Below are 25,613 nucleotides of genomic sequence, written 5' to 3'. Positions count from 1 at the left end.
TCGGCTTGCCGCGGCCAAGGCCTCCTCCCCTCCCTCCCTTCTTTGGCGGCTACGCAGGAAAGAAGTCAGGCGGCCGAAAGAGGCCGGCGGGAACCTCAGGAGCCTTTGGCAGCTCGGAGCCTGACTTACCTCAGGAGAGATTCTCCTCAGCGCCATCACGGCTGCAGAGGAAGCGAAGGGCGGGGCCAGGGGCGGGACTTCTTCTTGTTCAGGACCCCCCTTGGCAATGCGGGGACCCCCCAGACCTGGGGCGACCCTCCCCCCGCCCCCCCTCCCTACACCACTGCTAGCAAGCAAATGACAATAGCAGGTGTGATTGGATTAGATGTGATATGCAGAGGGATAGTAGGTGCAGAGAAATCATCTTTGGTAAATGAGACAGGAAACCAAAGTCTCAGTTCAATCCAGGTGGATGTATTGTCTTGAGCTTCATTATCAGCTGCAATTCAGCAGTCTCTCTTTCTAATCTCCCTTTGAAATTAGGTCAGCAACTGAATATTTTGGAATGTTGAAATGTTCTACCACTGGTTTCTGAGTGTTGCAGTTTCTGATATCAGACTTATGTCCATTAATTCTTTGTCTAAAGGACTGGCCTGTTTGTCCAATGTAGAGGATGAAAGGGCACTGCTGGCATATGATGGCATAAATCACATTAGAGCAGGAACAGGAGTATGAACCTGAGATGGTATGGCTGATGTTGCTGGGTTAAATTTGCCAGGCCCAACTCAGGAAATATCTGGGGACTTTGAGGGTGGAGCCAGACACTTTGGGGGTGGAGCCAAGAGACTTTCTCATTAAAAAAATAATAAAAATACAGTCTTCATTTTCTGCTCCTCTTTTTTGCCTTTAAAGGGTTCCCCAGCAATTGCACATCCACAAAATTTATTTTATTTATTTATTTATTACTTTGCATTTATATCCCGCCCTCTCCGCAAGCGGACTCAGGGCGGCTTACAGTATCATAAAAACAATCAATTCCATAAAACATATAAAACCATAATACATTTATCAGTTTAAAACTATTACGCTATCTCAATTCAGTCTGGCGGTATTCGGTTCTGACTATGACCACCAGCTTCTGTAGGATGTCCGGTGGCAGCCCATTTTCAGTCAACCAGAAAAGCCTGTCTAAACAGTTCGGTCTTACAGGCCCTGCGGAACGCCGACAAATCCCGCAGGGCCCTTATAGCTTCTGGGAGGGTTTTCCAGAGTTCTGGTGCTGCCACCGAGAAGGCCCTAGATCTTGTTCCGCATAGCCTGGCTTCTTTTGGGCCAAGGGCAGACAGCAGATTTTTTTTTTGAAATGAAAGTAAATGCACACATACTCACAAAGCAGTCAAAATTAACAGTTTGCAAGCCCATAGTTTTGTGCGCTCACTGGGGTACTCATAGGAGTTGCTGGATGTAGCAGTCTGCTATATTTCAACCAACTTCTTCAGACTAACACAGGAAAATGAAAGTACTGAGCCGTTTTCCACCATCCCATAATCAGGTTCCTCCATCCCATAATCACGTTCTAATACACTATTTTCTATTTTTTAGTATGCAAATGACTTCTGAAAGGAATGCAAAACAAGCAGAGGGACTGGGCTCTCTCTCTCTTTCTCTCTTTCACACTCACTGAGAAGAGCCACATGGTTCTGCTGCTCACCACCGCCCCTCCTGAAATTTTAGTCTCACTGAGATTTAAAGGCACACACCTTCCAAAACACAAACAGTTTGCAAGTTTCTAAACCTGTCTAGATGGAAAAGTGCATTATGGCTGTTCGGGGCAGGGCTTTTGCCAACTGGCCAGCCAGCTGCCAGTAGGGAAGAGCCTCCAAAAGCAGGGCATTCCCCGCTGGGACCTGGGGCTGGCAAGCCAATGCTGGGTTCAGTGATTGTGTTGGTAAATTCTATGTGAGAACAAAGTTGGCATCTTACTTTGTTGCAGGCCTTGGAACCAGAGTTCATGTGACTGTTAAGTAGTTTGTTATTGTGGGTGATAAGTTGTTTTAGGTTAGCATGCTATCTGTAAACAAGAAAAGGTCAGGGGGCCCAGTGCCTGTGTGAGGAAGTGTCACTGTCCAGCATGGATTGCAGATCATTAATAATGCTGTTGAACTGGCTTGAGGTGTGAGCTTTGGTGACCACCAATGTTCCCTCTAAAATTATTCAGTGTGAGCTAGCTCACAATTTTTTAGCCTCTGGCTTATTATCTTAGGCAGGGCTCTTTTTGTAGAAAAAGCCCAGCAGGAACTCATTTGCATATTAGGCCTCACCCCCTGATGGCACCATTGTTTCACATAGAAAAGCTCAGCAGCAACTTATTTGCATATTAGATCACACCCCATGACACCAAGCCAGCCGGAACTGCGTTCCTGTGTGTTCCTGCTCAAAAAAAGCCTTGATCTTAGGAAAAATGTATACAGTAGCTCACAACTTTCATGCCAGTAGCTCACGAAGTAGAATTTTTGCTCACAAGACTTCACAGTTTAGAGGGAATATTGTGACTCAATCAAGTCATATGGTATCAAGTTCCCTAGTGGTTGCTGCCAGACTTGGCCCCAGTGAGTCCTCTCTAAGAACAGTCCTGGAAAGAACCCTGCCCCCTTCTCCTGCCCTTTTATGACACAACCTAAAGCTCAACTGACAATACTGTTATGGTTGCCTGGCAACCCTCACAATGGCCACTGCAGAGGCCATTTGTTCCTTTAAGCTACAAGTGCTGCTTCAAGGGGTTTTAACACCAAATATTTTGGATTGTCTGTTCATAACTCCAGTTTTTAATTTAAGCTTCCACATATTTGGCCATGTTGAGAATTCGAAATATTGATGTAGCACCCACTGATTCACTACAATATTTTGGTATGCATGTACACTCTGCAGTTGAAAATAAAACATGGTGGAAACATAAATGGAGAGTGCCAATCTACTCAAGCAAGGTCTAGTGTAATACCTAATGCTTTTCTTCCTTTGTAGTTCTGAGAAACTAGTTGTGCAAGATCTAGTGCAAAAAGAAATACAAAAAAGGATACGAGTTTGATTTTGTGCAGGCAGCTATTGTGATCTTTTTCTTATGCTTGTACTTGCACAAGAGCTCTAGCACAAGTGGAAATTTTGTACTGGATCCATCCGATTATATGCTTCCCTGGGTTCCTTAGGGAAGATACCAGGAGAAAAATGTAGTACGCAAATAGGCTATGCTACACACATTCAGTTGTTTGTATTTCTGGTCAAAACAGACATGCAAATAATAATGGATGGAAGTGCCTGTGCATGCACCTGCATGTGACCCAGGGGCCTACACATCTAATCTTTCCTTTGCCTTGCCTTAGTCATAGTGTAATATATGGCATAGCTATGGGATGACATGTTTTGTGCAGACTGTGTCATGACTATGGCAGTCCTGTTACTCCAAAGAAGAAGTCATCAAATAAAAAGTGCACAAGTATTTAATAATTCTCTCCTGTATATTAGAGAAGACCAACGCTTTTCCAGAATCTGAGTCAAGTTATGTTCAGGTTATGAGTAAATAAAATAGGCCAGCATCTACCAGCCACAAAACATCTGGCTAGAGACCCAGAAGGAGGGAGGGACCATTATTCAGTGATAGATCATATGTTCTCTTTTATTCAGTAAAATACTACCTCCGATTACAGCCCCAAGTAAAAGATTATTCTGTCTGTGACACCCTGGAAAACTGACAGCCATAGTAGACAATTTATATCTAGGTTGGCCAATAATATAAGGCAACTGGCTCCAAATTTTTTTCAAGAACAACAGTGTCCTCTGGAGCATGACAGCTCACTTCCTTTTAGTCTGTCAAAACAGGAGGTTTAGATTAAAATATATGATAGAGAGTTTTTAAAAATGAACACTGTATATCACTCATGTGCAAAACAATGTAAACAATCTGTTTTTGTTTTTCATTGTTGACCCATTGATTCAACAGATGACATCCTTGAAAAAGAATTAGGAGATAGAGCAGATGAAGATTATGGTAAGAAACATTTGGATTGAATTGCAATGGTTAAGTAATATAATCTCATTCATCATTTACAAAATCCAAACAAACCTATATATTAGAAAAAAACAGACTAGCAGTAGAATAGAAGAACAATGTACTCTATAGAGAGTAATATTTGCAATGTATGTTTTTATAAGTAGATAGATATATTTTGAAATATTGTAGGTTGTAACTACTATTCCAGATGTGATCCCAGTGGTATCATAAAGCCCTGTAGAGAACTGTATCATCCACCCTTGATTTGCTTTTGAAGCTGATGAGCTGTGGAGTTGGTATTCTCTTTTCAAAGTGCAATAATGTGACCAGATGCTGCAACACAAATACATTTTGTTGTTGTTGTAATATTTAATTTCTTTTTCAGAAGTTCAGACAACAATACCAGTAGGGAAGCCTCATGATTCAAGCAACCCAGAAGATAATTTCCCTGTGGTTGTTACTGAAACTGGTAATTGATGCACATATTATTCTAATATTAATGTTTTTTGCATAAGACATAGGCCATGCAGATATGCAATTGCCATTTGTTAATACTATGAATAAACTGGCTATGCTCCCAGAACTAAAAATGAAACTAAGCTCCAGGATTAAATATCAATATGTTTCTGCAAAGAGCTTTTGAAGCGAAGGAAAAGAGATGTTTAAAGGGAAATACTAGAAACAAGTCACTGCAAAGCACATATTTCTATCCATTCTGTCAGACCCCTTATCCCAGTAAGTATTTTCTATTCCTCTTCCTCTAGAAGCACACAGAAGCGAAGAATCTGCAGTTAGATTTACATGTCGAATGTTAATTCTCTGTACCATCTTTTAAGTGAATAGCTCCTGAAATAGTTAATGAGCATGATATTGCAAAATACTTGATTCATAAAGAAGTTTTAGAATCAGTGTTTTCCAGTAAAGGATTGTGACAAAGTAGGCTTCCCAAATCTCCCGCCTGGGTGGGGGACCCCCGATTTGGAGCCTGCTCCCCCCGCTGGCCAACAATCTGGAAAGCGGGAGGAGGGGGAGGGGGGGTAGAATGGCCGCCCTTCCCACCCAGCTCCGATCCCAGCAGCTTCTCTCCTTGCCCTTCCTTTCCCACCCAGCTGGATCGCAGCAGCCTTTCTTCCGTTTTCCCAGGCTGCTTCCGGCCCCAATCAGCTGGCTGGCGGGGGGGAGAGGGGAAGCGGGGAAGCCCCAGGACCATGTGCCTTTGCACCTCCTGTGGCAGCAACTGGTGAGTAGGGAGGCCAATCCCCTCTTCAGAGCCGACTAGCCAGAAATTGGGGGGGGAGGAGGGGAAGCCCCAGGACCATGTGCTTTTGCACCTCCTGTGGCAGCAACTCGTGAGTAGGGACGCCAATCCCCCCTTCAGAGCCGACTAGCCAGAAACGGGGAGGAGGGAAGTGCCAGTTCGGCAACCGTCACTGTCCTAATCAAAAATATGGTGGAACATCTCTGCCTTACAGGCCCTATGGAACTGTAAAAGGTCCCACAGGGCCCTGATATTCTCTGGGTGAGAGTTCCATCAGCTCGAGTTCCACTAACAAGTTATGAGCAGAAGAGCGGAGGAGACGGTCTCATAGATTTGTCAGTCCCAGACCACTCAAGGCCTTAAAGGTCATCACCAAAGCCTTGAATCTGACTCAGTACATAATCAGTATAACTGCTTCTGCACAGTTTGAATATGTGCTATCCATGGCGTTCCCGTCAGGACTTGCTCCACCACATTCTGGACCCATTGGAGCTTCTGCGTCAGACCCAAGGGTAGGCCAGTGTAGAGTGAGTTACAGTAGTTTAATCTGGAGGTTACTGTCACATGGATTACTGTGGCTGGGTATGAGCAGGATAGGAGGGGAGATGGTTGCCAGGCTTGGCAAAGATGAAAAATGCCACCTTGGCAATATGTGTGACCTGGGATATCATTAAAAGCAAGGCGTTCAGTGTCACTCTCAAACTCTTGATGGTTGCTGCTGCTGTTAAGAGTGCCCCATCAAGGGCCAGCAATCTATGCTCCAACTCCAGCCCCACTCTCCCCAGCCACAGAACCTCTGTCTTTGGCAGATACAGCTTTAACTTTCTCTTCCTTAGTCAGCCCACCACAGCCTCCAATATCTCAGCCAATGATAACGGGATGATGTAATTATGACTGCAATCCCAAGAACACTTTTCTGAAAGTAAATTTAAATGAATAAAACTGGACTTACTTTTGAGTAGTCCTACTTAAATGAGTTCTTAACCATAGAAAATTAATGGCAGAATAGTTAAGAAAATGTTTTTCAGACTTCATACTTTCAAAGAACCTTTTCCAATTTAATATATCCACTGAGGAAGTCCTTGACATCTACCTTGATTATGGTTGCCAGCTTGACTGGAGAAAAACAATGGGGCTCTTGCAAGGCATCCCCCACCAATCATTTGAAGCTGATGGTTCCTACACCGGCTTTCTGGCGTGATCAGCAAGTTCAGCGCTGGCTGCCCCAGCGCTGAACTTGCTGATCACGCCAGAAAGGCAGCGTAGATACCGCCAGCTTCGGAGTGGCTTTTCCAGCCGATCACATGATCAGCAGGGGGGGGCACCTTTCAAGAGCCCCAGGAGCCCATTCCTTACAGTTATGCCTGGTGGGTGAATGGGTGGCTGGATACGAGGGAGAGAAGGAGGGGGAGGTGTCGTGTGGAGGGCGCAGAGCCGCCAAAGCCATGAGGAGAAAAGTGGGGCCGTCAGAGGGGGGGGCCCTCCATCCCAAAAAATTTTCTGTGCCCCCCCCCCATTGGAATTTTCTGGCTACGGGCCTGGTGAGACCTGACATTTCGCCACAACTGTGACTGGCATCCTCAGAGGTGTAAGCCAGAAAACTGTGGTTCTCTCTGTGACCCAGAAAGGACTCCAGTTTTCTGGGTTGCATCTCTGAGGATGCTAGTCATAGTTGCTGGCAGAACATCAGGTCTCACAATGCCAAGACCACAGCCACACAGCCTCGAAAATCTACAACAACTAACTGATTGGTTATGTAGATTAAAACATCACCTAGTAAATACAAGGGACAGGGCATTTTTTTGAAAGCCAATTTGGTGTAGTGGTTAAGTGCACGGACTTTTATCTGGGAGAACTGGGTTTGATTCCCCATTCCTCCACTTGCATCTGCTGGGATGGCCTTGGGTCAGCCATAGCTCTGGCAGAGGTTTTCTTTGAAAGGGCAGCTGCTGTGAGAGTCCTCTCCAGCCCCACCCACCTCACAGGGTGTCTGTTGTGGGGGAGGAAGATAAAGGAAATTGTGAGCTGCTCTGAGACTCTGAGATTCAGAGTGAAAGGCAGGGCCGGATCTAGAGGGGGGTGCTTGCCCTGGGCGCCGGCAGAAGGGGGCACGCCAAATTGGGTATGGAGTCCATTGTATCCTATGGGACCATAAGATAGAATGACCCACAAAGAGGCACCATTTTTTAATTTTGCCTCCCCTTAAAAAAAATGTAGATCCTGCCCTGGTGGAGGGCGGGATATAAATCCAATATCTTCTTCATCTTCTTCTTTTCTCCAGGCCACTTAGAAACCTTAGCCACTCTGTATAGACCAAAAGCTTTTTAGTTATCTTGTAGGAAGAATACTCAATCCAAACCTGTTGGGCTTCATCATTGTCCTGCATGAACTGCAGGTCTCTCCTGCAGGTTGCACATGGGTTAGTTGCAGGCAAGTTTTAAAGTTTAAGGCTTTTGTCTGCTGTTACCAATTGCTGCTCTAAAATATTATTTGAAAACTCTAAACACTATTGTATCCTGTGGCACCTTAAAGCCTAGCAAGAGTGACATAAACATTCCTGGACTATGGTGTACACAGGGGTGTCAAACTCATTTGTTAGAAGGGCCAGATCTGACACAAATGGGACTTCGTGGGGCTGGGCCATGAGTGTCATAAAATATGCCAGGTAGTGGAGATATAAACTTTATAATGGACACAGACCAATCCAATTAAAGATATTTTTTAAAACTTAAAATACAAACATGCTTAAAACTCTTCCAATTGTTTAAGTTGGAAAGGTGGGGGACTAGTGGAATTCAGCAATGTAATTTTTAAAATAAAACATCAAGAAAAAGCACAAGGCTCTGACTATGTGGAAACAATGAAATGGCATTGTAAACTTCTCCCCACCAGTCTACTCAGATCGGCAAAGCCTTTCCAGTATAATATCCCCCTTTGGCTGTGGGTTCCCACATTAGAGTACTCACTAGGTTACGTCCATTCAGGAGAGATAAGCTGGTTGAAAGCATCAACCCTTGTTTGCAAGGACACAACTCCAGGAAGCATGAGTTTCAGCTAGCTATAAGAAAGCTGGAAAAAGTAACCATCTCCACTCCATTTGAAACCATTGCAGAGTACAGACAAAGCTGCAAGGGAAATGTGAAATGGATGTTAAAATTCACCCCACTTTTTCCTTGCAGCAGCCAGCAAAGAAAGGCAGGAAGAACCTGGGACTCAGCCTGCAAGCTTCAAAGGGTGCTTCAAAGAGCCTTTGAAGCTCCCAGGCTGAAACTGAAAGAGTCTCAGCCTGGAAGCCTCAAAAAGCCTGGGAGCTGTAAGAGCCTGGGAGCTTCAAAGGGTAAGGACAGGAGTGGGGAGGGGAGAGAAAAGAGCCCGGTGGGCCTGATCAAAGCCTTGGGTGGGCCAGATCTGGCTACTGGCCGGGTGTTTGACACCCCTAGATTGTACATAATTGAGTGTGTGAACAACTGGCTTTAGAGCTCTTTGTCTGATTGTATTTATTTGTATATATTGAGTGCTACAAAAGAGACATTCCATATAGTTTAGTCAGAAATGCAGTTCTAAATACTCAAATAAAAGGCATTAATGAGACCCTTTTTCTTGTAGGTTTAATTCCCAATCTCATTTATGTTGTTATACCAACTATACCACTGCTCTTGTTGATATTAGTGGCTTTTGGCACTTGCTGTTTCCAGATGCTGCATAAAAGGTAAATGCTATATATAGCCAAGACTGGATTTTGGGCTCATGCACTGTGAAATCCATACTTCCATTTGCAAGCTATTCATTTTTCAAAGCCATTCTATATGCAATGCAAAGTCATTCACATTTTCATTGCAAAACTAACTTTGTCCTAGTGTTGCATATTAGAATAATGGAAACACATATTTAATGATGCAGCAAAACAATGGATCTACATATTGCAGGATTTAATGATGAATGTATCCAACAAAATTCTGGATACTTACTGCAAAAACAGTATTCTGCTAGAATGGCTGTAAAAAGTTACTTTCCCATACATATGGAAAAGGCACTGTACTTAATATATATTGGTTTAGTGGCTCCCCAACTTAAAACTGAATTTATCATCTTTTTTATTCTACTTGCACATCTTTCCTTTGAAAAAAAAGCACTTATTGTGGAGCCAAGATATATGACTATTTTCCAAGGCTGGACCAGCACATTCCCTTCATTCATATTATGCTTCCTGTCAGAATATTATGGTTGTTGTTCTACACTATATGAAGCCAGTGCATTTAGTCTCAGCCACATACAAGAAGGAGCAAGATCAAATGGAGCTAGGTGTATACGGATAGACATAAACCAGGAAAATACAATTTATTTAGGTTTATGGTTCATGATATTCCCAAATTTGTGAGCCATGGATTGCCACAAATGTTTAGGTGCCAAACAAACCAGTTCAGTTTGTAAGGTTCTTGATGCAGTAGAATGCCGCCCCCCAGCCTGCTAGAGACACCAAACTTGCAGGGGATCTCTGGATGACTGTCCTCTATTTGCCCTCCAAGTTCAGTGAGGATTGAATTTACGGGATCTAAGTTACGGCCCCCAGGAATGTTTTCTGGGAAAATAGCAGCATAGGTTCAGGAGGTTCAGGGTTATATATAACAGGCCATGTGCAAGCTAGAGACATCAAACTCACAGGGGACCTTCATGCTCCTCTTCAAGCCCTCCAGGTTATGTGCAGATTGCATTTAAGGGGTCTGAGTTATGGTCCCCCAAAGAAGGTGCTCCTAGGAAAGTACTTTGGGGAGAAATGTCAGGTGTGGGTTCAAAAGTGCATGTAGAGTGGACCCCCTACAAGCTACACACACCAAATGTACAGGGAACCTCACCCTGCCATCTGTTCCTCTACAATCTCTTTCCTCTTTGTTTTGAAGTTTGGTAAGCATTTTGATTGAATGAAGACTGTCTGGAAAAGTATCCATTCACAAACTGCCACAACCCCCTTGATGTTCATGCCCGTTGACTTGCCACAAACTTCAGTTCACAAACCACAGACTGGCCACAATTAATCACAACCAGTGGTGCAGAGCGGTAAAGCTGCAGTATTGTAGTCAGAGCCCTCAGCTCACGACCTGAGTTCGATCCCAGAGGAAGCTGGTTCAGGTAGCCAGCTCCAGGTTGACTCAGCCTTTCACCCTTCCGAGGTTGGAAAAATGAGTACCCAGCTTGCGGGGGGAAAAGTGTAGATGACTGGGGAAGGCAATGGCAAATCATGCTGTAAAAAGTCTGCCATGAAAACATTGTGAAAGTAACGTCACTCCAGAGTCGAAAACGACTGGTGCTTGCACAGGGGACTACCTTTACCTTTGTTTTGTTTTTGAGCTGATTCATGCTCATCTCTGTTGGTGTGACTTGCAATGTAGGTCTCCCACTGGTAACACTGCTAGTTTACTATGGTCTTTAGACCAGCATACGGTTCAAACAGCCAGCAGCACTATACATGATCAGACTGACTTATGTTATTTCCTCCTGTATCATTGCCTTTATCAGTAGCACCCAATGATGTGGATTTTGGATGTGGAGACAACTGGATGATGATGCAGGAAAGTCTGAATAGAACTTTGAGCAGAGGTGGAATTCTAGCAGGAGCTTCTTTGCATATTAGGCCACACCCCCTGTTGTAGCCAATCCTCCAAGAGCTTACATGGCTCTTTTTATTAGGCTAAATCAAGGGTGTGTGGCCTAATATGCAAAGGAGCTTCTGTTAGAATTCCACCCCTGACTTTGAGACAGATAAAGCTGACACAATATCCTGGGTGTTCTAATGGATCTGTTCTGCTAACGATAGTACATTGTTCTGACATAAGGTGCCTTCCCCAACACTAAACTCTTGTCTCAGAAGAAGGCATCTTGTGCCAGAGGAAAGTGCTTCTTTAAAAAACAAATTCATATGGTCCAATCCCCTGTGCAAGCATTCTTGCTCCTATAGACACAACCAGGGCTTTTTTTTGAGCAGCAATGCACAGGAACTCAGTTCCAGCTGGCTTGGTGTCAGAAGGTGTGGCCTAATATGTAAATGAGTTCCTGCTGGGCTTTTTCTACAAAAGCCCTATGTAAAACAATGGTGATGTTGGGGTGTGTGGCCTAATATGCAAATGAGTTCCTGCTGGGCTTTTTCTACAAAAAAAGCCCTGGACACAACAACTTATGATGATACCCCTTGGTAATATTAAAAGCCAAAGTTAGGGCCTGGAAAACTCTGTGTTGTCCTCTCATAAAAGTGGCAATAATGCCAAGCATTTTCCGTGTGCTTCATGGCAACCAACACCTCATTCATGCTTAGCTACTTTCCCTTTCCTTTCTTCCAGGGAAGCAAGGAGAAACTGCCTCAATGACACATCTCCATTATCATCTGAATGCCTTGCAGAAAGTTTAGATTCTAACTTGGTATATTTCTCAGTTTGTATGATTGTATTTCAAATTTGGAATTACAATTCCTGACAATTTCCTCAAATTATTCAATGCTCTCCTCAGAGAAGTTGCACAAACTCCTGACCTGGTCTCATTCAGCTTGAAAGTTATGATTATATTACTTATGGATGTTCTTTATAGTATAGGTTTCTACAACACATACATTGTTACAGCCACTGTTCCTTGGCTTCATCCCACAGTGTTAGTATTGTGTTTAAAGGGCTGACACCAATCGTGTGGTATACGTTGTGTGGGTCCTTACACCCAATTGTCTTGTCTGATCTAGGCTGGATAACAATTGAATGAGAGGTCTTCCATGATTGGTGCAGCAGTGTCCTGGAGTGAAGTCATGGAAAAGCAGCTGCCATGGCAGTGCTGGAAAAGAATAAAGGAAACCTATGGTAACAGAGAAATGTCCTTATATGCAAGTTGGTTTCCAAGCACTGTATATTTGGACTGAGGGATTAACACCACTTTATTAATCATAATGTACAGTGACTTTAGGTCTGATCCAAATGCAGTGGTAATTAGTAGATATTTGGGAATTTTGGATCACTTACAAACAGCTTTGGATCAGGTTATTAACAGAAAAAATGTCATACAATTTTACAGGTAAGTCTAAAGTACTCCTGATGTTGAACAGTTAGCATGTGAAACAATGCCTACATGTGAAATACATTCTTTGGGTTGCATTTTAAAAGGTGAATAGTGCTTCACTTATAGAATGATATGTTTCTCTCTTTCCCTCCATGCTCTGTCTCCTTTCAGTCTGTGAAAAAAGGCCTTCTGTGAGGGTCATGAGACTTTCAGAATTGATAAATAATTGCATTCCACAATGCGAAAGGGGGAGGGGAATTTGGCAGAAATCATTTCCCCCCTCTTGTACAAATAGAAATGTCTTCCCACTTATGGAAAGAGAATCCAAAATGTTGGTATGGTAAATTACTGGATCTAGCAGAGTCCAAGAATGGGCATCTATCCCCAGAAATCTGTAGATGAACTATGTTGATCCATGAAGCAGTGTATGCTCTATGGAATGCCTTAGTATGTTCTCTTAGCATGAAATGTAAAGACTAAAATCAGTTTGTGGCTATGTACATAATGTTTTTTACAGGTGGCCAAATAAAACATATTCAATAATAGAAGCAATTCTACATCTGTTTAGAATAATCAATTCTACCTTATCACTGATATTCTATCGTATCCTTAGCTAAATCTGAGAGAGGAATATACATCATGTAGATCTATAAACATACACATGTGTTTTTGATTTTTCAGTAAAGGAAGAACAAAAACTAGTCCGGACCAGTCTACGCTATGGATTTCAAAGAACCCCAGGAAAGATAGTAGCATGGAGGTATAGAGATATGACTCAAAAGTGAGGAGGAATACCATTTTTTTTACAGGCAGGATCTCTTATATTGTCATGTCAGATATTAGCTTGGAATGGCTTGAAATTGCAAAGGATCAGCAACACGAACTAGAAGCTCCCTCTTGAGGCAACTGTTCAAATCTTTTTTTATATGCAATGCTTTATTTTTAATTCAGCAGCAAAATGTGCCACTTTAAAAGGAAAAGAATGCATTTATTTTGCTAAGGAAAATGACTCTGCTACAGATAGCAAGGAGATGGACTAAGCCTTTGGAATATATATGCGAATATATATGTCCACTTGTATATGTCAGTTCTAAAACAATTATTTCTAGTTTAAATTTAACCTTTCCCCCCTTGTTAGTTTCTCATACATTGTACCTTAATTGATGTACTGTATCTTATGTTAGTATAAATTTACAGTGTAAGAAAGTAATTTATCTTTGCATAAAAGTTTGATAAAATATTGATTGTATGATTATTTATATGGCACCAAAAGTGATCTCATTGTTATTCTTACTTTCATCCACTTCAGTAAAAGTGTTTGAAAGTGTTGTGAGAATCACCTGCAGTTAAGAATGAACAAACTTGTAAATGTTCCATTATTTGGTGTTTGTTAAAGTTTGAAAAGCCCTCTTCCATTACTCCCAAGTTCCTTTCCCAAAAAAAGTCTAAAATAAGGCAATTTTTAATGTCACTATGATGTTTATTTTATGGTTCTTAATGTCTTTTGGGGGTGGTAATCTATTTTTAACCCATTAAAATATGGTTCTTTATGTGAAAAAAATAACTTTAATTTCCAAGAGTTGTAAAAGGCTGGCATTATGACCTATTGTTTTGGTTTCCCTCCATATGGCAGAGTCCAATAATAAGGAACATTAATCTCTCCTATGCACAGTGGGGATGAAAAAGATCCTTCTCCTCTATTCTAAGTGCAAGCAGATGTAATTGTAATCAGAAGTGTGCCTCTGCACCCTGAGTTAATGTTTGGGTTTAATTATTCACCTTTTGTTTTTCTAGAAATTAGCTGTTTCTTTTAGGCACCATGGGTTTTAATTGTTTCATATTGAAATAGATTTCATTTGTTTTAAGTAGCAGATGTTCCCTTTTCTTTGCACACACTGGCAAACACCTTAATCTTCCATTCAGCTGGATAAAGTCCTCTGGATACTTAGCTCCCTGATCATTTTGCTATCTCTAATGGTTGTTAACCTACCATTCTGAGCCATTAATCTAACAAAGGCATGACCAATCCAGATTAACTGTTAGAGATCACTGAGGACTCTGGGTATGAGTCCCTGATGGAGCACATTTCATAAGGGATCATGATTAACATTCCAAGTCAAGAAACAAAGACAGTGAAGGAATGCAAAATAAATGAACAAGATGGAGTAGAATAACAATTAAAATATGACGAAAACATACTCCTACCCAGACTTAAACAAGCAATCAAACAAGTTTGGTTGTGCTTTCTCTGTACCATACTCTAAATCAGAGGTCACCACACCAGCCCTCGGGTCGGGGACCGGTCCTGGGCCACGGCCTGTTTTCAATGAACCACGCAGCCTCACCACCCCCTCGTGGCACCTCCTCCTCCCCCGTTTCCTCCTCCCTCATTTGCCCCCCGTCTCCTCCCCCCTCCCACCGATTAGCTGATTGGCCAGGGAAAACCACTGCAGCAGCATTGAGAGACGCTGCTCTTGCCTCCTTCCCAAGCCACTGCTGCTGCCTGTCACCTGCCCTTTCTTTCCCTTCCCTTCCCATCCCTTCACCTTCCACCCCCCCTGCGCCTGGGCTCTGCAGCTTGTCAAGAGTCACCTGTCACCATGAATCATTCTTCCTATGGCAAATTAATTCAATGCAAACATCATTTGAATCACTTAAAACAAACTGATGTTTTGAAAAAATAAAAATGGTATAAATTTTTCTGTATAAATATTAAGAACTAGGTTTATGGTGTAAAAACAATGGTAATACCTTGTATTCTCCAGTAACAGAGTTCTGGTCTTTTCCTCCTGCATAGCCTTTCACATTGCAGTTATTGTGCCAGTGATCTTTCTTCAGTTACCTCTCCTCTCCTACCAATTGTCTCCAACTATCTCCACAGCCCTGGAATTTTTTAGCGTCCCACCAATCAAGTGTGTTGTTTATCAATCTAACATATAACATGCAAACCAAACAATATATAGCCAGTCCCCTTCGAGTTCACTTCCAAACTTTCTTCATCTAATGCAAAATTAATTTGCCTAAAGCTATTGTCAATTTTCTTTTAAGCTCTCTTTCTTGTGCTGTATTTGTTTCCCTTAAAATTTAAACTCTGGTATTTGAACCCAAACTGTCTCTTTGATATAGCTGCTTTAATGGTGCCTTGAAAAGCTTTTACTCTTTGATTACACTGGAAAGACAACAACAACTTAGTGGAAGAGTACTTTTTTGGTTCAGATAGACCACAGTTCATTTTTTTGTTACATTTTGTTTATCTCATTCTTCCACCAATGAGCTGAGAGTTGTATAGATGGTTCTGCCCATTTTACCCTTACAACAACCTTATGAAGTAAATTACACTAAAACATCATGACTACCCAAGGTCATCTGATGAATTTAGTGGCTGAGTGGGGATTTGAAACCAGGTTCAGCACCCTTTTCATTATATCACAGAAGCTTTCAGTTGGCAGTACTTGTTGCAGATCTCAGAATCAAAATGGATGTAATGCAAGAGACAGACAATCAGATACTGTTATGTTTTATTTATTTTGAATTATCCTTGGGATGTAATGTAGTTGCCAACTTCCAGTTAAAGCATTGAGATCTCTTGAAATTTCATCTGTTCTCCAGACAACAGAAATATGTTTTTCTTGAGAAAATAGCTGCTTTGGAGAATAGCCTATATGGCAATATACCTAATGAGGTCCCTCCCCTTCCCACCTCCTGCATCCCCTGGATGTATTCTCAGAGTATCCACATTTAAGATGAGACAGATAGAGCATAAGATAAATTACTATTGCTTGTGAGAAATTATTACTGAATTTTCAAGAAGTTGGGTATTTTAATATGCAGTGCAGAAACTAACTATTTTTATGATTATTCAAATGATAATCTATAAATATTCCATTTTATGTTTTGGTTCTTAAACATGATCTTACAGATACACATTACCCATTTGCTAACCATATAGCTCCTTGGTTCTTGTCCCTTACTGGAAAATGGTACAGGAGTTCTTTATTATTGTTCTGTTATCAGAACCCCAGAGCTCAATAAAATGATTATGAGCTTGTAAAAAAATTATTACTGAATTTTCAAAAAGTTATTGAAATATCTCTTATCACAATCAGAATGCAACGGGAACATAAATATGGGTGTCTTTTAGCATAGCACAGGGGTTTTTTTATTAACCTCATAAGATCAACCATTGGGATGAAATCAGTGATTTCATTTGCTCCAAAATTCTGTTTCCCGCAATGGCCAACTAGATATCCCAGGAAGGCCAGAAGTAGGCCATGGTGATGAAAGCCTTCCTCTACTACATCAGGTATTCAGAGTTTTCCTGTATCCAAATAGGAAAGTTCCATTTAGTCATCCTGGGTAACAGGTACTGATGAAGCTATTTGCTTTATGAACTCATCTAAGACTAACCCTCTTCTAAAGTTAACTTTAGTGGTCATCACTGCATCTTGAAGAAGTTAATTACTTATTGAAAGACCTTCATTTCCCCATGTCACTGTCTTAATTAGAACTGCAGGGTCATGCATTTGTGCTGCTTGTCTTCTTTCTTTCTCCATTTGGGCTCTAAGATAGCACCCAAAGTATATTTAACAATATGCAATGTAAGCCATTAAAACTAATTTAAACATTTTCAAGATCACATGAAATACAGCCCTTTACAATAGCTGACAGAGAATCTTTTTTAAAAATTCTCCATGCATAAAAACCATGCCCCCACCAAAAAGGGGGGGGGGCTCAAACCTTTGTGAACAAAATAGTTTTCATCTGGCATCTAAAATGAAGGTGAGGTGCCAGTCAAACAGCTGCTGAAGATCTTAATTATAGTACATGCATGGAAGTAAACGGTTCTTTGGACAGCACAGAGGTGGGACTCTTATCAGTAGGATTGCCTGGGCGTTTTTTCTGGGGAATGCATTGGAATGGAGTTCTGGAAACTCTTTGTAGAAACAAAATACTCATTTTTTTTTTCAAAGTTCATGAGGAGCACCTTTGTTTTTCTCCATTTTCCTCTTAAGAGTTCTGGCGCCTCTTTTTCCAGAAAACCCCCCCTGAGGATTACCAACAAAGAAAATTGTTAACATACTGTTTGCCAAGTCCTGTTTAAATGGTATGCCTTCATGCCTTGAATTCATGTGATTTCACTATTAAAAATGCTAATGAATAATCTTTTTCATCCAGTCAACAAATTGTGAAACCTTCACATACACGCCAGGGCGATGAGGCAGAGCACAATGATAGCCAAAGGATGTCACACCAGCCAGCAGCCACTTTTCATTCTCTGGACACATCAAGGGCCCACCAGAATCTCCCTGGAATGCCAAATAGAAATGCAACCTTTAAACCTTCTTCCATGCAATCTTTTTGTTGGAAATGAAATATGTCTGATCAGCTAAAATGAGATTTGTCAGTAGTCTTAAGCATCCAGTCAGAGATCTGTCAGTTATGTGCAGTCTTAATGCAGCCCTCTGCTCTAGTTCTTATTTTAGGCTAATTCTTTTGAGCTTGCATGAAGGTTGTGTCACAAGGGCTTTGTAAGTGTCACTGAAAAAGATAATGCTTTTCTTAGCCTGCAGAAAAGCTTTAAAGGCACATTGGTTTTGACAGCAGCCCATGCCCTGTAACAGTATCTATAGTATCTTCTTATTCCCCCCAGGGTGTAGGATTTAGTTGTTGCCTAGAACTGTATTTCTCTAAAAATAAAAAGCAAGGATGTTAAACTAATAAAGGACTACAACTGCAAATGGTAAAATGATGGCATCACTGCTGAAAAAGAAGATTCGTTTGCTGATGAGATAAGCAGTACTTTACTATGAATCAGTATCAAACTATGGTATAAAGTATTTATGCCACAATTAAGGATCAGAAAATATCACAATGAGCCATGCTTTCATTAATTATACTGTAGTGTCAGGAGAGAAGACATACAGTGAAATCTTGCAAACACTTTCCTGGGAACCAGGCCTATTTGAATAGATATGAGCAGCATTCTGAAGTGGCCTGTTTAGGATTGCTCTCCATCTGTTTCAATTTACCTGACAGGAATCAATTCCTCCTTGATCATACCCAGCACACATCATATTTTCAGTAATATTGTATTCTGGCATCTGCTGCTGGCATTTTTCATGTGTTATAAGAGGGACTTCAGCTTCCTGCAAGATACTTGCAACTGAACCTGTTAAATATGAAAAAAAAAGTTAGCCAGCCTGATTCCAAGAGAGTACACAACTCTCTAAACAATAGTTTTATTCATCCCAGGACTTTTTTTTTAATCAATGAATGATTTGGGCTGTCTGTGTTACTTGTTCAGCTCCAGATATATTTGATGAAGACTACCTATATCCTGATTGTCAGACTACAGAAATTTCCCACATTTTTGTGTATAAATCATACACACACAACATAATTTTACAAAAACCCCAAAGAATTAGTAGTAAGGATGAAAATGAGGCAGCTCAAAACCCTGGACAACATGCAGAATCAGAAACACACTGAGACTCTGTGTGGTGTAGTGGTTAAAATGTCAGACTAGAATCTGGGAGACCCATTCTGCCATGGAACAGATCTGGGAGTCCCATCTGGGAGTCCAATTCTTCCATGGAACAGAACAAACCTTCAGGAATGTCCTACCCTCAAGTTGGCAACCCTATTTCCTTCCTTTTATCTGCCATTCTGACTTCAGCTTTTCATCGTCTCCCACCTTCCTGCAGCCTTCACCTAGGGAAAGGACAGCTCTCTCCACAGTGGAGAGGACCAAAGCAGCTTACATCATACTCCTCTCCCCCCCTCTTTGATCTGAACAACAATCCTGTGAGGCAGGTTAGGCTGAAAGTCTGTGAGCAGTCTGAAATCACCCAGTCAGCTTCCATAACAAGAACCTGGGTTTGGCAAATGCCTCTCTGAAGCCCAAACTTCACCAAAGAATCTCCAGGAATTTCCCACCAACCAGGAACTGTCAGCCATAGTCAGGAGCTCTCCCTCAGAGGTCTTTAGTGATACCTTTCAGAACAACACTCTCTGATAACGTTGTTGGTTTTTAGCACAGGACTTCAATCTTTCTCTCACTTTCCTTCCCTATCTCTTTCTCTGCATCCAGCCTGTTGGTACAGGACACCCCCCCCCCATTTCTGTCTGTTTCCCTTCCAGAGCAGGATAAGGAGGAGTCATCAGCCAATCAAAGGAGTCCTCAGCCAATTAAGAGAAAGCCTTCTCTCCTCCTTCCTCAGCCAGTCATGAGAAGACTTTCTCTATGGCTCTTTTCTCCTCCTCTGTCCCTCAGTCAGTTGAGGGAAGACTTTCTTTCTCTCCTCTGCAAGGCAGAGTGACAGGCAGCTTAGCCAATGGGAGAGTAGGGAGAGCCATAAACTTCAAGAACCAAGTCTGGTTGCCTTTGGTTGATAGAAGCAGCTTGGGTGGCTAGCAACAGTCACTCTGGCAGGAGAAAGAAGCAGAGTCAACCAATGAGTTTTCCTTCAAAGGCCAAAATGAGACTTGAAAGGGCCTCTCCCACCACCATTTACTGAGACAACTAAGCTTAGTTGCTTTCTACTGAGAGGAAGCAAGGTTAGCTGCCTAGCAGCAGCCACTGCCTAGCAGTTTCTGCAGAGAGCCAATTATCATCTGTCTTGGGGCCAGCAGTGGTTGGGGGAGAGCAGAGTCAGCCAATGCAATGCAAGAGCAGTTGATTGATGGTTTGATCAAAGTTTGATGTACCACAGTCTCACCCAGTTCCAGTCATTGAGGAAGCTCAGATTTGCCAAGATGAAAGAGAATATATATAATGAGGAAAATGATAGGATATCAAAATGACATTTTAATCCATTGGTTAATATGAGGGAGCTCTTTGCTGGTCCAGCTCCTTTTCTCCCATTATTGCTGTCACTGCCCGCCCCCGCCCCCCCATCTGGCAATGGTGAGGCAAGAAGCCATGGGAGGTCCAGTGGTAGTGAGGCAGGCATCCCTGGTGGGCCTGATAGTAGTAAGGCCTGTGGTGGGTCTGGTGGTGGCTGTGGCAGTTACTGTCCTGGCTGGCTGGTAATACTGACTTTCCTGGCTTGCTCATTCTGCAGTTTTGCCACCATGCTGTCAGTGATGGTGGTTACTCTCCTGGCTGCCCTGAATCTTCATTGCCTTGGAAGCTGTCCCAGCTGCTTAATCTTTGCCCCACAGCTTCATTTTCCTTTCAGCACTAGAAGCTCACAGATATATAATCCTGAGCAGTCGAAAATGTCTAGATATTCTATTTGGAACCAAGAGTTAAAAGGACACATACATATTTAGCCACACCCAGTATAATTTTGGGTCATTATCTTTGAGTGAGAAGAGACACTGTTGAGTGAGAAGAGACTCTTCTAGTCACCCATCCTGCAGCTTTGCCACCTGAGCAGGAATTTGTTTTATTTTATTAAATTAGATTTCTTAGTCACTCTTCCCTGAAGGCAGGGCTCAGAGCAACTTACGGAAAAATAGGAACAATAAATAATCCAGTTAAAAATTAAAATGCAATAAAAACAATACATTTCCTGAGATAGTCTGGGGGGGGGGGAACTGCCCCACATCAAGTTACTCCTCCCCTCTCATACTCCTCCTCCTCTTCTTCATGTGTCTGCTAAGAAGAGTTCTCTGTGCTTGCACAGTCAACTATTCTCTGTTTTTGTTTTTTTATAACCCACTCTTTTTATAGTTTTCAAATTTCTCTGCAAACCTGGGAGATCACCCATGTTTGATGAACCATTTGTTTTGTGTCACTATGGTCTAATCCATAGATTTATTTATATATTCTTTAGACTGGCTGAATTGTATTTGTGTATGTATATAAATTCTTTAGATGGGCTGTGTGTGTGAATATATATATATATATTCTTTAGACTGGCTGAGTTGTGTTCTCTTTCTCTCTCTCCTTTCCTCCCTCCCTCCATCCCTTGAGTGCTGGCATTTTCCAGCTGTCCCATTGGCTGTAGTGCAGATCCCTGGGCCTGGCAGCACCCTCTGGGTGACTTGATGCCACCTGGCTGTTCAGCAGCAGCCCCCCCCCCCCTATGATAGCCAGTGTGATGTACCAGTTACCACTTCAGAGCAGGGTCTCTGTGGAAGCTGACTGGGTGATTTTGGACCAGTCACAGACTTTCAGCCTAACCTATCTCACAGGGTTGTTATGCAGATCAAAAAGGGGAGAGGAGAATTATATAAGCTGCTATGGTCCCCAGTGTGGAGAAAGCTGTCCCACAGAAAGGGAGGAGGAGATGAAAAGCTGAACTCAAGGGGCCCAAGAAAGGTAGGCTGATAATTGGCTGGAAAGGACATAGGGTTACCAGCTCTAGGTTGGGAAATTCCTGGAGATTTGAGGGGTTGAGCCTGAAGATGGTGGGGTTTGAAGAGGGGTGGAACCTCAGACATGTACAATGCCATAGACTCCATCCTCCAAACCAGCCATTTCTGCCTGGCGAACTATTGTTGCCAATCTCCAAGTGAGGGCTGAAGATCACTCAGAATTACAACTGCTCTCCAGATGGCAGAGATCAGCTCTCCTGGCTGTTCTGCAGGGTGGACTCTGTGTCATTATACCCTGCTGGGGATACGTCCCTCCCGCTTTGGTCCACACTGCGCAGAAATACTGTACTGTTCCTAGGTAGAGGCTGCAGGGATGGAGTGGAGATGGAAAGCTAAAGTCAGGCCAGTTTAATTACAGAAAATGGGTGCCTTGAGGTGCATGCACTCTGGTATGCCATAACAAAACCATGCCAGGTGAAAAAAAAATGCAAACAGATCCCACCACAAACACACACTAATACTAAATGCTGCAAGGCTGAATATGATAGAAAAAGGTCGCAACAATGCACTTCAAGGAAAAGGAATGCTCAGCTTCAGTGTCTGTGTGGCCATCGTCATGCCCCCCATAAGGCCTCCCTTCTGTGCAGGGCAGCTCTTTTTCCTAGAATCTGTATTAGCATCTCTGGGGCAGGGCTGCATGTTCCCTACTTGCTCCCTGCCCCACACAAACTCGAGAGGTGAGAACAAGATCAGGACATAGGCTAATGCAAAATTGGACAGTTTACTGGGAGTATGCCAAATGAAACAATGTCTTCACCTCCTGGTGAAAGACAATGATGGGGACAGACAGATTTCCCTAGGGAAGGGAGCTCCATAACTTTGGCACCTCAACAAAGATGGCCTTTTCTTGGGTTGCCACCCATCTAGCCTCAGACAACAAAGGCATCTGGAGCAGGCTCTCCAAAAACAACCAGAGTGAATGGGTAGGTTCTTATGAGTCCTTAAGGTATACTGGGTCTAAGTTGTCTGTTGTTTGGTCCTCAAGCATAATGGATTGTACCATGGTAACAAGTGTATTTATGAGAAGTATACTTTCCAAACATAAAGTCATGTTTTACTCAAAGTATTCAATTACACCAGAGAATAACATTTAAAATATGGGGAGGCAGGAGATTCTGTTAATGATTCTGAAAGTTAGCTTTTTTATTTTTTATTTTTAAGGGATGTCATACCTTGATTGGTGGTTCTACCCCAGCCAGCAATAGAACAATTAGTTCCTGGCAAAAAATGTTTATTTTTTTCTGGAAAGCAAATGGGCTGAATGTAATCTGTGGAAAGAGATGACCAGTCAATTAAAACTCTAGTTTCCAGTGTCCAGTCTGTTATGATGTCATTACTCAGGCAGCTTCTCCAAAGACAGTTGGTAGGGAGGGTCAATTTCTGAGGAATCCAAATACTCTGTAATTGATTATTCCTTTTATCAGAAAAAAGTAATATCTTAATTTACTGAAGTTTTTTCAGACCTGGGTCTAAATCAGTCCCAAATGTAGAAAAAATATACTTCTACCTGTGTAATTGACGTGGAACTTAAGATGCATCAAAGCAATGTCGCTATCTTTTGTTCGCTTGTTGTAGTGGGGATTTATGACGATTTGATCAATCTCTTGGATGACTGTTTGAGGATATGATAGATTCAGACTGGAATGCAAACCAAGTACTGCTTTCCACTGAGATGGCACTAAATTCCTCCTGGGGATTACAAAGTATATTGTGAACCACCTATGTGTAATTTGTGATATGTAATTTATGGCACTTCTTTTACATTTTGACCATATTGGTACAATGTTCTCTTCCACAATTCTAATTCAACATGGATTCTATAGGGAAGTTTCCAAACACCTATGTTCTATATTCTGAACATACTGCTTTCTCAAACTGGTAGGGATTGATAGAAATGCTAATAGTGTTTTCATCAATCTCTTCCTGTTCCAAATAGCATTGAAGGTATATGGATTTTAAAATATAACCACCAGGTTAGGGATATAGCCATCATACTCTGACACAAGAAATCTCCAAGGAGCACCAATATGTTTTCGAATATATGGGCAGCACACCATTTCAAGTAAGTAAAGATGCATTATAATTCATTACAGCTACAAAATAAATGTATTTCCTTGCCTTACCCCATCTATAATGGACTGGGTAATGGTAGGGAGGCAAGTTAATATTAGCTGAGCTACCTTAAAGTGCAAAGAAGGGTATGCCCATTGTTGTGTGAACTGATCAATAAAATACACAGGCTTCTTTTTGAATGCAAAAGTAAGGTATATGTACAATTTTATTTCAGAAAAAAACCCTGCACTTTAGAGATCAAAAGTTGTAGAACAACTAACTTCTGAGAACATACTTTCAGTTTATGCATTTAGGAAACCAATGACTTAAAACTTCCATGCAAAATAGTTACCTGTTGGTTTTAGAGTTATATTACTAGCAGTGTAATCCTCTAAGCAGAATTAAACCCTTCCATTGACTTTAATGGAAAGGTGTAACTTATATAAATGACTGCTAGAACTCTAGTAGGAAGAAACAGTCTGGAAAGAACTTTTATGGAATAGAATGTCTCTTGCAATGATTATTGTAGGAATCACTTTGCTTTTACTACATGGTCTTATACTTTGTGATCTATGCTCTGTGTTGTTTATAGTAGCCATTGCCTTAGTTTTTTAAAATTTATTGTTCTATAATTCTGAATTCCTAGTACAATTGAGTTGTTCATTGGTTGTTTTATGCTATCTGATTACACTGCTTTAGCCAATAATCTGCCTAAAATCTTTGCAAGAAATGTGAATTAATAATAATAAAAACAACAACAATAATTCATGCAAAATTGTTCAAACATGGTTGCAGAGTAATAACTAGGGATGGGCAGGAACCAGCTCATGCTAGGCATCCAAAAAAGCTCCTTTAAACAGCTGAGCCATGCAGTACAAACTGTTTAAACAGCAGCTGTTTAAAGGGGCTTTCTTGGGCAGCAAATTCTTTGGGCTAGCTGCCCCAGAAAACCCCTTTAAACAGCTGAGCCACCCCAGCAGGCTGCCATTGTAGCTTAGCTGTTTAGATGGGAAACAGCTGAGCTGCGGGGCCAGCCCTCTCTCATGACTCATCTCTTTAAAGGGTTTTCTTGGGCAGCCAGCCCTTGGGGCTAGCTTCCCAAGAAGCCCTTTAAACAGCTGGGCAGTGGGAGCAATTTGCTCTGCAGAGCTCAGCTGTTTAAAAGGGCCTTCTTGCTGCCAAATCAGCCAAACCAGGGTGATGAGGTTCATGCTGGAAACAACTAAGCTGAGGGGGCAGCCTGTTCCAGCAGCTCAACTATTTCCCATCTAAAAAGCTGAACCACAGGGATAGCCTGCTCAGCAAGGGCCACAGGGGCTTCATATCAGTGTTTTGCACTGAGTGTCACATTTTTGGAGAGCCAGTTTGGTGAAGTGGTTAAGTGCACGGATTCTTATCTGGGAGAACCGGGTTTGATTCCCCACTCCTCACTTGCAGCTGCTGGAATGGCCTTGGGTCAGCCATAGCTTTCATAGGAGTTGTCCTAGAAAGGATAGCTGCTGCAAGAGCACCCTCAGCCCCACCCACCTCACAGGGTGTCTGTTGTGGTGGAGGGAGGTAAAGGAGATTGTGACCACGCTGAGACTCTGAGATTCAGAGTATAGGGCGGGATATAAATCCAGTATCATCACCACCACCACCATCATCATGTGTGACTATTTGCCCATTGAACAGAAGTCTTGGGTGTGTGCTTGGTGCAAGAAGCTCCTGGCCCTCAGGGAATGAGTTTGCACCCTTGAGGCTGAGGTGGCTGACCTGGAGAAGCAGAGACAGTCAGTTAGGCACTCAGAGAAGACTCTCGGGGGCTTGTTAGATGTGTCCCACTCTGAACATGGTAGCCCCACTGCTGCTAGGGAGCATGATGGTTGAGAGGGAACAAGGCACCGTGCTGAGGATAAGGGGAATGTGCCCTCAGAAGGGACCTCTTTTTCAGTTGGTGAACGGGTATCCTTTCACACCAAG

At 42.2% G+C, this 25,613-nt stretch overlaps 2 protein-coding genes across 11 annotated transcripts in view; one reads left to right on the top strand and one right to left on the bottom strand.

The window, feature by feature from the left end:
- The window catches only part of CHODL (chondrolectin), a 57,844-nt gene extending 44,331 nt beyond the window's left edge, over positions 1-13,513 (top strand). The window contains exons 4-8 of one of the 10 annotated variants that reach the window (XR_009555194.1): positions 3,935-3,982; positions 4,371-4,454; positions 8,850-8,952; positions 11,965-12,079; positions 12,957-13,513. Coding sequence is in view for 9 of the 10 variants with exons in the window: in XM_060234390.1 (XP_060090373.1) it covers positions 3,935-3,982; positions 4,371-4,454; positions 8,850-8,952; positions 12,957-13,041 (320 nt within the window). In the remaining variant the exon portion in view is untranslated. Of the gene's footprint in view, positions 1-3,934; positions 3,983-4,370; positions 4,455-8,849; positions 8,953-11,575; positions 11,655-11,964; positions 12,080-12,956 lie in introns of all 10 variants that reach the window. The other 9 variants (XM_060234391.1, XM_060234397.1, XM_060234396.1 and 6 more) reach the window with 9 other exon arrangements.
- Positions 13,514-17,334: 3,821 nt separating this feature from the next.
- Positions 17,335-25,613, bottom strand: part of TMPRSS15 (transmembrane serine protease 15) — a 158,409-nt gene continuing 150,130 nt past the window's right edge. The window contains exons 22-25 of the mRNA XM_060235273.1: positions 23,107-23,288; positions 22,772-22,867; positions 18,305-18,444; positions 17,335-17,581 (exon numbers count right to left, since the gene is read on the bottom strand). Coding sequence (XP_060091256.1) covers positions 17,426-17,581; positions 18,305-18,444; positions 22,772-22,867; positions 23,107-23,288 — 574 coding nt within the window. The 3' untranslated portion in view covers positions 17,335-17,425. The remainder of the gene's footprint in view (positions 17,582-18,304; positions 18,445-22,771; positions 22,868-23,106; positions 23,289-25,613) is intronic.

Source organism: Heteronotia binoei, chromosome 3, assembly GCF_032191835.1.
Source record: "Heteronotia binoei isolate CCM8104 ecotype False Entrance Well chromosome 3, APGP_CSIRO_Hbin_v1, whole genome shotgun sequence".
Lineage (NCBI taxonomy): Eukaryota > Metazoa > Chordata > Lepidosauria > Squamata > Gekkonidae > Heteronotia > Heteronotia binoei.
Note: the sequence above shows the minus strand (reverse complement) of the source record. Positions and strands in the feature narration are given on the sequence as shown.